Here is a 12,200-nt window from a genome sequence, read left to right on the forward strand (position 1 = left end):
CACAGCCTGTGTGCGTGCGCGTGTGTGTTGAGTTGCTGCAGTTTTGATGCACGTAAACGTGGGTGGACAGAATAATAGGAACACCTGTTGAGTGAAATCTGACGTGACTCAAACTTTGAGTTTTGGGGCTGAAGCGTCTCCAACATCTGGGAAAACGTCTGGATCGCAGCAGGGGGTGGACAAAAAAACAGGAACACCTGCAGTTGCTGTTTTTCAGCTTTTCTGATTTTTCTGTCTGACTGGACGGAGGAGGAGGTCAAAGGTCACACCTCTCTTATCTGTGTTTCAGTATGAAGAGCTCGCCCACTACGGGCTGGAGGTGGTGGGGGGGGTGTATGGAGACCCTCCCCACCACCACCCTCACGCCGCTGCAGCTGCACGTTCCCTGCAAGCCGTTCACCTGGCCACCGCCGCCGCCGCCACCTACCCTCCACACCAGTACGCCCAGTCCACCCACAGCAGCGGCGGCAACATGGCCGCCACAGCCGGGGACACCGTCAAGAGGGACAAAGACGCCATTTACGGGTAAGGACGTGTTCACGGTTTAACCACACAGGAGCTCATTCAGCAAGTTCACACACACACACACACTGACCCACTAACGATCCATCGTCTCTGCTGTGCTGCAGCGTTTCTGTTTGTGTTTAAATAAACTGGTGCCTGAAGCAGCGTGTGTGTGTGTGTGAGACAGTGTGTGTGTGTGAGAGAGAGAGAGAGAGAGAGAGAGAGAGTGTGTGTGTGTGTCTGTCTTTGTGTGTGTGTGTGGTGTCTGTGTGTCCCAGCATTTTCCTGATATTTTGAGTGTTTTCATAATAAAAATGAATTCCTATCAAACGTGTTGGTCACAGCTTTGCTGTTAGTGAAAAACTTTGTTTTCAGAGTAAAAACGACATGTTTGAGTTCATGAGCGCTTCATGTTTCTCAGCTGCATTTGTATTAATGACCCTGCAGGGGACGGCTGCAGCTGACTCTTTGATTTCTTTAGATTTATTACATCAGTTTGTCTTAACAATGGAAAAAATAAATAAATATATATATATATTTATTTATTTTACATATATGTGTAAAAAAATAAAATCAGAAGATAATTAAGTATTTACATTTTACACATGTGTGTGTAAAATGTAAATACTTAATTATCTTCTGATTTGTAGAAGTGAGTCTTTAATATGGTAAATATTCTCTTGTTTAATTAAAAGTTTTAAAAACAATAATTAAGCAATTGTAAAACATTTTAATAGATTAAATAATAAATTATGAGAATCACTGTTTATATTTTTATATTACATTTAAAGCATCTGTCCAACATATTTTCATAGTCTGAGTTTGATCCTGTCACAAACGTCTTCACTGTATTTAAATATGTTCATGATCAGCTGTTATGTTTTACCTAAAATGCCACAAAACTAAAACGTTCAAATTTTAAAAATCTGTTATAAATGACAAATTAATACTTCAAGATTATTAATTAATTTTGCTGTTAAAAAACAACAAAATTAAGTTTTGTACTAAAATATAACATCATGATTTGTGTTTGACTTTGTTTTAATGTTGTGTGTTATGACCTGTAATGATTACTAAGTGCTGCTGTTTCAGTGTTGATCACTGACCTGTTTTCTTCCTCGTGTATCACATGTCGGTGTTGAGCTGTAGGGATGATGAAGGTGTGGCAGCAATAATGAGACGGCTCCTTCTTGAAAGTGTGTAAATTCCTGCACTGGTCTGGGCGTCCGCAACACTTTTGTTTAACTGTGTTGTTTCTTTGTTGTGTGTTGTAGATTTGTGGGATCATTAAAATATCTGTCTGTCTAAAACAGCTAACGGATCATCTGCAGAGGAATGGTTTATTTGAAGAGTTTCAGTCAGGTTTCAGAGCTCATCACAGCACAGAAACAGCTTTAGTGAAGGTTACAAATGATCTTCTTATGGCCTCTGACAGTGGACTCATCTCTGTGCTTGTCCTGCTAGACCTCAGTGCAGCGTTCGATACTATCGACCATAATATCCTATTAGAGCGATTAGAACATGCTGTAGGTATTACAGGTACTGCACTGCAGTGGTTTGTATCATATCTATCTAATAGACTCCAATTTGTGCATGTAAATGGAGAGTCCTCTTCACACACTGAGGTTAATTATGGAGTTCCACAGGGTTCAGTGCTAGGACCAATTCTGTTTACATTATACATGCTTCCCTTAGGCAGCATCATTAGAAGACATAGCATACATTTACACTGCTATGCAGATGACACCCAGCTCTATCTGTCCATGAAGCCAGATAACACACACCAATTAGTTAAACTGCAGGAAGGTCTTAAAGACATAAAGACCTGGATGGCCGCTAACTTTCTGCTTCTTAATTCAGATCAAACTGAGGTCATTGTACTCGGCCCTGAAAATCTTAGAAATATGGTATCTAACCAGATTCTTACTCTGGATGGCATTACCTTGGCCTCCAGTAACACTGTGAGGAACCTTGGAGTCATTTTTGACCAGGACATGTCCTTCAACGCACATATTAAACAAATATGTAAGACTGCTTTCTTCCATTTGTGCAACATCTAGGGCAGGGCGATATGGCCAAAAATATTTATCACGATATATATTTTAAAATTTGCGATAACGATATAACTGACGATAAAATTTCTGCGAGACAAAATACTCCACAACTTTACTAGCGCAAAAAAAAACCCCATCCATTTATTTTTCTTAAACAAGCAGCTGGTTTTTTATGTGCATTAAAGATATATAAACATTTAACAGTGCAAATGCAAATTCCTTGCTGAAAGTTTAACCAAAGGCATTTCCAGTAGAAATGGGCTGACATATCCTGAGCATAACCATGTATGATATCCACTGAAGTTAAAAAGAGCTGCTTTGCAACATTAAACTGCAGTGTGCCAAATAAAAACGTCAAATAAAATAAAAACGTTTTCGGACCATAAGGTGCACGGGATTATAAGGCACATTAAGCGAAACAAAGCAGTCAGATAAATCAAACTTTATTCAACTCATTCTTCTTGCTTCCTCCACTTCTGTAACATTGATTCATTAATGCTGCATTCTATCACAGCTGCTCTATTCCCATGTCGTTGCAGTATATGAATGACTAACCTCGTACTGTGGATGGATTATCTCATTTGTTCCCTGACTGAAGTTTGGTCTGTTTACAGCATCCTGCCATGCGATTGCATTTGTCCCTAACCATCAGGAACCTTCACGTTAACTTTTATCGAGTGGAAAAGTGTTAGCGTTCATCCTCCAGCTTCACTGTGTTTATGCTAACATAGCTGTGTCGCTAGCAATCACGTAGCACATCATTATATACCAGCTAGCCCAACTTCAGTAACGCTATAAACGTCACTGCTGTGTAGTTTTCTGTCTTCATTTATGTTGGAAGTGATAGCAGAGCTGTGCGTTTAAATTTTTTCAGAAATCTCAGTCAGAACATGCTATATCATGCTTAGGTAACTAGCGAAACTAGCAAGCTAACTTCCGCTAACTTCCTGCTAACTTCTAACTCCGTTAAATGTAATAAATTCTGTTTTCATGGATGCCTGGATGTTAAACATCATAGTTACACCTGGTAAAGCAGCAACGCTGATCGTTTTATTAAAGATGAAAGAATTTAGACAGTTTTTAACTCTCAGTGATGTTCGTTTGACTTCGGGACCTTAAAGGACGGAGTTTAGGACCCAGACTACTCCCAGATTTACGAGCGCCTTAGTCCAACAAATACGGCAATAATGATGCCCGCTTGCATATTCTACAAAAAAAATGTGCTTTGTTGTGTATCTGACGGACAAACACCAAACCAGTTAAGTTGCACCATTTTTACAAACCAATTCTGGTTCATCCGTTTCACTCAACAATCTGCTTTCCCCATTCTCATTCTCCGTTGCCGCCGTGCTTTTTCGTCACTGCGCATGCGCGTTCTACCCATATTCTGTCACGATATTTCATTTTCTTATCGTTGCCTAGCATTGTACCGGTACTACCGTGAACGGTATAATATGGCCCAGCCCTAGCAACATCTCTAAAATTAGAAATATCCTGTCTCAGAGTGACGCTGAAAAACTAGTTCATGCATTTATTACTTCCAGGCTGGACGACTGTAATTCATTATTATCAGGAAGTCCTAAAAACTCCCTGAAAAGCCTTCAGTTAATCCAAAATGCTGCAGCAAGAGTCCTGACAGGGACTAGAAAGAGAGAGCAGATTTCTCCAGACTTTTTGAATCTGTTGATGACATCAGAGGTCAGTTAACTTCAGTTAGGTTGGTAAGAAGAAGTTTCATAAAAGTATATTTAAGCAGTTCATCACGTACAGACCATTCCTGATTGTAAAACTCTGAAATGAATCTTAGAGTTTGGTCTTGTCTGTCTTACATTTTTCGCACAGTCACGTGTTTCCTTGTGTGAATTTTCCTGCCACCTAAAAGCCGTTACTCCGTTTGTGCTCGCTCCTCATCTGTAGCTAGCTACATGCTAGCACTGCGAGAGCAGGGAACTTTAGAAGTTATCATTAAAATCTTCAAATGTGCCCTCTGCTGATGGATGAGCGGTTTGCGTCGACATTGTTCAGTCCCTTTTTCAAAGTCTCACTCCTCCTCTGCTGTTTGAGCTCCTTGTTTTACTCCTGTGGGAGATTCAGTCACACACAGATTCATGCCTCCTCCAAACAGCGAGGCTGCACTGCTGTAAAGTCTTCAGTGTGCTCTGCTAAAGAGGCCATGGTATTCCTGAGTGCAGCGTAAGCAAACACAAAGACATAGAAAGTCTGAAGAAGGCCGAGCAGCTCCTACAGGCAGCCTCCTCGGTCTGCTTCCTGCAGCCGAAGCGAGCTCACAGAGACCCTGGAAAAAGCCGAAGAACGAGATGAAAGAGTCGCGTTGAGCTTGAAGACTGGAAGGAAAAAAATGGACTAACTTCCTGTGAAGAAGACACGTTTAAAGTGAAACTGTGGACAGCAGTGTGTGACAGATTTGTCGGATAGTTTCAGCAGCAGGAAACGTGTTGGAGCTCCGTCTGACCTCCTCCTCCTCCTCTGTTCCTCCTGCAGACATCCTTTATTCCCGCTGCTCGCACTCATCTTTGAGAAATGTGAACTGGCAACCTGCACGCCGAGGGAGAGCGCCGTGGCCGGGGGAGACGTCTGCTCCTCCGACTCCTTCAGCGAGGACATCGCCGTCTTCTCCAAACAGGTGAACAGGAAGCGGTGGTTCATGTCTGAGGCGGGCCCTGCACATCAGGGTGGAGGGTTCGTGGAGAAGAAGCTAAAGCTCCAGCAGCAGTGTGGCTGAAGCTTTAGCTTCTGCCACCTGAGAAAGCCTCATTCATCCCACCTGCTGTGACTTTTCAGTCTGTGGAGACAAAACAGGACTTTTAAACACTTCAGAGCGTTTTAAGCCAAACGTGATGAGCGTACATCACCGGGATGCGCTCTGCAGGTTTCCCATAATCATCCTCGTTTGTCTCTGTGTGCAGATCCGCTCGGAGAAGCCGCTGTTTTCATCCAACCCGGAGCTCGATAACTTGGTGAGTCATTTAAAGAAGTAGCTGCAGGTAGCACACTTTCAGCCTAACTGGCATCTGAGCTTCTATAAAGCCCAGTCATGTAGTCCCGGGGGGAATACCAGCACTTCAAAGGTAATGGGATCATGCTGGAACATCTGGGATTTCATGTCATGTATCTGACGGTACAGGAGAGCAGCGGTGCAGTGTGTATGTTCTGTATGTGTGCATTTATGAATTTGTGTTTCTCACAGATGATTCAGGCGATCCAGGTGCTGCGTTTCCACCTCCTGGAGCTGGAGAAGGTCGGTCTAACTAACCAACATCTGCTGCAATTACAGCGTGCCGCTAATCCCGGCTTAATCCTGAGCACGGCGCCGTCGTCACTGTGTTTGATTTCAACTTTACCGATTTTGTTTGCTTATTGTGGTTCTTTGGTGGTGAAAGCATCTCCACGTCAGGCCCGCCTCTGCATCTTATTTCCAGGTTCACGAGCTCTGCGATAACTTCTGCCATCGATACATCAGCTGTCTGAAAGGCAAAATGCCGATCGACCTGGTTATAGACGACAGAGACGGAAACAAGTCAGACGGCGAGGACTTTGTCAGGTCGTCGGGGAACCTCGTGGATCGGGTGAGCTGGCTCAACTCGTGAGGCACAAAATACATCGTCTTCTCTAATTTTGTTGTAGCTCATGTAGAGTTTAGGGTGGAGTCAGAAACGCTCCTGTACGTCCTGTTATGGACGCATAACAGGACTGTTTGATCCTTCCTGTTTCCCAGAGTCATGTTCATGTTTAGTATGTTTTAGTACTTCCATGTTTCTGCCTTTTTTAAGGTTTTAAGGTTTCACTTGAATAGTTTTTGCTGGTTTTCTTCTCTGTGTTCAGTCCTCTGTGTGTATAAATAGTCCAGGCTTCCCGTTACTCTGAGTCTTAAATCCTCGCACGAACCTGATGGCGTGAAATATCTTAACCACGATGAGTGCGTGTTAAAGCAGCAGCTACTAATGGAAGCTGCTCATCTTTCCAGACCGGACGCTAGCGTCGCTGGCAGAGGTGAAGGCGTTTGCGGGAGCGTCGGATCCAGTTGGAAACAGACCTGATGAATGTTTGTCGTTAGGGGCGATCGCGGCTCAAGAGTTGGTGGTTCGTCTTGTAATCGGAAGGTTGCCGGTTCGAGCCCCGGCTCCGACAGTCTTCACCCGTTGCCTACTGGTGGTGGTCAGAGGGCCCGGTGGCGCCAGTGTCCGGCAGCCTCGCCTCTGTCAGTGCGCCCCAGGGTGGCTGTGGCTACAATGTAGCTGCCATCACCAGTGTGTGAATGTGAGGATGACTGGATGTCGTGTGAAGCGCTTTGGGGTCCTTAGGGACTAAGTAAGTTAGTAAAGCGCTATACAAATACAGGCCATTTACCATTTTTGTTTCAGCAGGTTTCGTGGAGCACAGATCACAACGACTCGGCATCGATCAGGTCGGCTGGGACGCCGGGACCGGCCAGCGGAGGACACGCGTCTCACAGCGGCGACAACAGCAGCGAGCCAGGTACACGTGGAGACCAAAGACAAACCCTGCTGTCAGACTCTGTTTATTCCTGAAAAAACTCAAACTGAGCGTAGCGTTCAAACACGTCTCTGCAAGCTCTTTTACAACCCACTTGCACTCCAGCTCCTCCCCCTCATGATGTCACTGAGGCTGCTCCGCCTCAGGAGTGACTGTAGATTGAAGAAAAGCGCTCTTCTGGGACGTTTAACCGTAAACCTGACAGTAAAGTACAATCCGCGGTTCTTTGCAGTTGGAGGTGTTTTGAAACTCAGAGTAGAAATAAATGATCCTGGTGTCACAGGCTGACTAATCAGCTGCTGCTTCATTCATGATAAAATATTTTGTGGGCTCCAGGAGCTCTGGCTTCGAGCCGCTGGTCTCGGTCCAGCTGGAGTGGGCCCCGTAGTTCCTCTGTCCACGCCTACGTTTACACGTTAGCACCGCCACAGTCCACCCGCAGCGCTGACCTCCAGTCCACGTCTTGGTGGGGGTGGGATTTTTAAAAGCTTTGCTCAGGTTCTCTCTCACGTCTCATTCTAAAGTCATCTGTGAGGTTAACGTGACGTCGTGTTGGGCTGTGCAGAGATTTATTGATTTTCTGGACTTTATTGGACACAGACGCTGTAGATGGAGCGGAGAGGGAGACATGAGGCAAAGGGCCGCCGGGCGACGGGCTGCAGGTCGACAGGCCGCAGGTCGGACCCCAGCCGGCTGCTGTCCCGCCGTATGCCATGTGGTTGCCTGCTCATGATGATGGTTTTTATGGATTTATGCTGAACAGGCGTCACTTTCATTTCTCATCACGTGCCTGAGCAGAAGACGACAAACACTCTTTTCTTTATTTCAAACCAAACGTTCGCCGTTCTGTCAGCTTGATGTTCGTTTTTATTCCCTCCTGTCAGATCTGGTTGCTGATTGGTTGTAGCCATATTTGCATGAGCTTTCTGGATGTCTGTTTGTGGGACACGTTAAGCATCCCTGACTCTGGGAGGAGCAGCCTTCTGAGACACACCTGTGAAGCAGGTGGTGCCGGCTGACAGATGGAGCTGAAAATCAGCTCGTTTGCAAATCAAACATTTGCATGTTTCCTGCCTCACCTGAGCAGTAACTCAGCTTTGGAAGTTACTGGATGGGAGGAGTCACTGGAGTCACAGGTAAACGTTTGTGTGCTGGATCTCCGACTTTCTTTGACATGGAAGCCATAGCCTGTATAAAAAGATGGCTGTACCCACCGTGACTTCGCTCACTGGTTTCCACATTATCTTGTTGTTGGCATTTTAGCAGCCGCCATGTTGGGTTTGGGTCAGGTGACTGCATCTAAATCAGTTATCAGCTAATGCTAGCTAGCTAGCACAGTCAGCATGCTCAGACTTCCTGGACGGTCTGTTACAGTAACTTCATAGGAGCCGTGTCATTGGTCAGATAATGTTATTGAAATGTCCCAAAAGGCTCCAGCAGCACAGACAGCCCACTGAGCGTGCACAGCTGTGAACATTAGCCAGTTGTGGTGTTTCCTCCTGTGGCCCTGAAGGCTGATGGAGACGTGCACATTAGCGCCTTTAATAATGTTAAGCTGCTTCTGTGCTGACCAAAGCAAAGACGAGTGAACTCTTTGATGCATCGATACAGGAACCTCCAGTTACTGATCATGTGACCAACAGACATGACAGGCGCGCTAACAGGAAGACTGAGGGGGTGTCCAAATTCATGGGCTGCATCCTCCTGAGGAAGGATGGGTCGGGTGTGTCCTTCATGGTTCACCATATCCCAGAATTCATAGCGCGGCCCAGCCAAACTCCAGTTTCTGGCAATGGCGGCCGCTACTAAGTTTTTAATATTACTCTTATTAATCTTTCTTGGTCACAAAATAAAGATTTAACATATTTTCAGGCGAGAATGTGGCTGTGTAAACATCAAATATCTGCTCGGTTTATCAAGACACCACATATTTTCAAAAGTGCTTCGACGTTTTCGGAGACGGCTGCTACCCACCAGCTCGATAGCGAGCCGGGAGCTCGAGGGTCACTGGAGCCGCCGAGAACGGCACAACTCCCTGCACATCATGTTCAGATCACCGCGGACTTTCGCTACTCAGGTTAAACGTAATATATAAAACACTTAGACAACCTAAAAATGTTATTGTTGGGCTTTTTTCAGTGTTTTATTTGTTCCTGAGTAAATCGGTTTGGCTGAGATTAAAATTATTAGATTAGATTCGATTAAATAAAACTTTATTAATCCCCCGGGTGGTTTTCACACAGCTGAATAAACGTCAAACAGAAAACCGATTAAACAGACGGTCGAGAGTTTACTCCAGTGTGCTGTTATATTTTAGACAGCAAGGAGCAGACGGACGAGTTTATTAAACTCCACCGAGACAGCGGTGACGCAGATCTGAAGGCTGGACCGTCCAGTTTCACAGCCGTTTACTTCCGGCCTACCGACTCTCTGAGGACCCGGCCCACGTAGACCGCGAAGGCCGGGTCCTCAGGAGGATGAGGCCCATGAATTTGGACACGACTAGTGAGTGAAATGACCCATCTTTGCCACAGATGGCCGGTTTCCTGTCTGAGGTGGAAGAGCTCGCGTCCACAGCCTGTCGTGGTTTGAGTGTCTCAGCGGGATACGTCCGCTTCAGTCAGTTTTTTCTGCTCCTGCAATGATCTCAGCAGTGAGGTCACTTTTATTAGAGCCTCGGATTGGCTGTTAGTGACAAGGCCCCGCCTACCACTGCAGCTGAGAGGAAATGGTCCGTGTGGTGGAAAATAAAGACTTTGCTGGGCTGTGAGCGAGCGCGCCGGCAGCAGACCACAGCTAATAAAATGCTGGACAAACAGCTCTTACAGCACACGGGGGGGGGGGGGGGGGGGTCGGGGCTGCTTGTTTTAAACTGAAGTGATTATAATAGGATGTGTGTCTGTTTTCATTTGCTGCCCTGAACGAAGCTCTGTGCGCTGCAGGTTTGATTCCCAGCTTGAGTGATGAGCGGTCGAGGTTTGGGTGGAGTGGGTGTTTCTGAGCAGGTTTCCTCGTGGGTCCTCCTCCCCCGCCTTCCTCTGCAGGTTGTTGTGAAGTCGTGTTGTCACAAGCCATTAGCAGGTCGGGCCGGACCCGTTTCTCCTCGGGGAGCTGAGGAGGAGGTGTAAATCAGCCTCGGGGCGCTGGTGTTCGGCCTAATGAGGCTGAGAGCTTGTTTATGGAGTTACGCATCATTTTTATGATTATTTCCACCTTTTCGGGCTCCAGCGCTGCTTTGCCCCTCCCCCTGGCTGCGGCGGGGACCGTCGGCCCGACCTCGGCCCGGTGCTGTTAAAGACGCTGAGGCTCGTTAAAGAGCAGAGAGAGTGCAGTAAAAACACGCCCTGCACACGCGTGTGTGTGTGTGTGTGTCTGTGTGTGTGTGTCTGTGTGTGTACGTGTGTGTGTGTGTGTGTGTGTGTGTGTGTGTCTGTGTGTGTGTGTCTGTGTGTGTACATGTGTGTGTGTGTGTGTCTGAGTGTGTACGTGTGTGTGTGTGTGTGTGTCTGAGTGTGTACATGTGTGTGTGTCTGAGTGTGTACGTGTGTGTGTGTGTGTGTCTGAGTGTGTACATGTGTGTGTGTGTGTGTGTGTGTCTGAGTGTGTACGTGTGTGTCTGTGTGTGTGTGTGTCTGAGTGTGTACGTGTGTGTCTGTGTGTGTGTGTGTCTGAGTGTGTACGTGTGTGTCTGTGTGTGTGTGTGTCTGAGTGTGTACATGTGTGTGTGTGTGTGTCTGAGTGTGTACGTGTGTGTGTGTGTGTGTGTGTCTGAGTGTGTACGTGTGTGTGTGTCTGGGTGTGTGTGTGTGTGTCATGCACTGCTCGTGTCCTCATCACCTGCCTGCGTTCTTTCCGTTTCTCTCGGCGTGTCCTGGTCAGGTGACTGCCTGGATAACGGCGTGGCGTCTCCGAGCACGGGCGATGAAGATGACCCCGACAGGGACAAGTCGAACAACAAGAAGAGAGGAATCTTCCCCAAAGTGGCCACCAACATCCTGAGAGCCTGGCTGTTCCAGCACCTGACGGTGAGTCGCCTCAGGACGCGCTGGCGTCTGTGTTCGTGGTCACTTCCTGTTCCGCCTCCTCTCTCACCTGTCACGTTTTGCTGAGACGTCACATCGACCTTCCCACCCTTCGTATCCCTGCTCCCTACCTGGGGCGGTGACCGGGACACGTCCCCTGGTTTCCTGATTGAATCCAGGCGAAGTGTGCTGACGTGACCGTTGCAGAGTTGTGGCGTTCGCTAACAGCTTAAACCGGAGCTGCGAGGCCTCACCTGTACTTCCAGGTGTGCCTGGATTTTTCAAGATTATCCGTCTGTTGGTCCTGTAACGTACCCGTGCTCTCATGAAGCTCAAAGAAGTGGGAGGAGGCGGGCTTAGAGCTCAAAATCCCCGTCCTGACTGACTCATCGCTTTTGGCTGCAGCCTGCAGAAAAACACACACACACACACACACACACACAAACACACACACACACACAAACACACACACACACACACACACACACACACAAACACACACACACACACACACACACACACACACGCCTCCAAACATGGCCTGGCTAAATCGGGTCCCGCTCAGCGAGGGTCGGGGCTGCTGCCAGGACTCTGAGGCGACCTGCGGGACGGCAAGGCCCGTGACAGATGGGAGGTGGGAAGAAAAACAGCGGGGTGGCACCTGAGAGAGGGAGGGGGGAGAAAAGAGGCGTCGGCTGTGGAAGGTCACGGTCGTGTGAAGAGCGAGGCAAACAAACCTGCAGAGCACACGACTCTTCTGACACGGAGAGGCGCAGGACTCATCGTCCTGAACAATCAAACAGCAGCTTTGTTGGAGTCACGTGTTCTCACGCCCACACACGGATCTCTGAGGCTTCAAGTCCTGCGAGCTGGATTCATATAAGTTATCAATAGCAGGTTGTGATTCCTGTGCTGAGTGTGACTGACAGCTGGACGCGCCGCGATGGGGCCTGATGTTTGAACACACAAACAGCTGTAAGTGCGTCGGGATGCTCAGACAGAACAGAATCTGTAATCCTGTGAACGTGAGGCGAGCTCGTTAAACCAGCGAGTTTACAGTCGAGTTTCCCACAGGTGAGCCCGACGCGCCTTACATCGATCAGTG

The 12,200-nt window shown here is 47.3% G+C and overlaps 1 protein-coding gene across 4 annotated transcripts in view; it reads left to right on the forward strand.

Moving 5' to 3' along the window:
• meis1a (Meis homeobox 1 a) overlaps positions 1 to 12,200 on the forward strand; it is a 32,522-nt gene that overhangs the window by 1,327 nt on the left and 18,995 nt on the right. For 2 of the 4 annotated variants that reach the window (XM_084929833.1, XM_084929835.1), the window contains exons 2-8: positions 290 to 525; positions 5,061 to 5,202; positions 5,486 to 5,536; positions 5,767 to 5,817; positions 5,999 to 6,145; positions 6,941 to 7,055; positions 10,953 to 11,098. In XM_084929833.1, coding sequence (XP_084785959.1) covers positions 290 to 525; positions 5,061 to 5,202; positions 5,486 to 5,536; positions 5,767 to 5,817; positions 5,999 to 6,145; positions 6,941 to 7,055; positions 10,953 to 11,098 — 888 coding nt within the window. The remainder of the gene's footprint in view (positions 1 to 289; positions 526 to 5,060; positions 5,203 to 5,485; positions 5,537 to 5,766; positions 5,818 to 5,998; positions 6,146 to 6,940; positions 7,056 to 10,952; positions 11,099 to 12,200) is intronic. The other 2 variants (XM_084929834.1, XM_084929836.1) reach the window with 1 other exon arrangement.

The sequence above is a fragment of the Perissodus microlepis genome, chromosome 6 (genome assembly GCF_051167445.1).
Source record: "Perissodus microlepis isolate ML-2025 ecotype Zambia chromosome 6, ASM5116744v1, whole genome shotgun sequence".
In the NCBI taxonomy this organism is placed as follows: Eukaryota; Metazoa; Chordata; class Actinopteri; order Cichliformes; family Cichlidae; genus Perissodus; species Perissodus microlepis.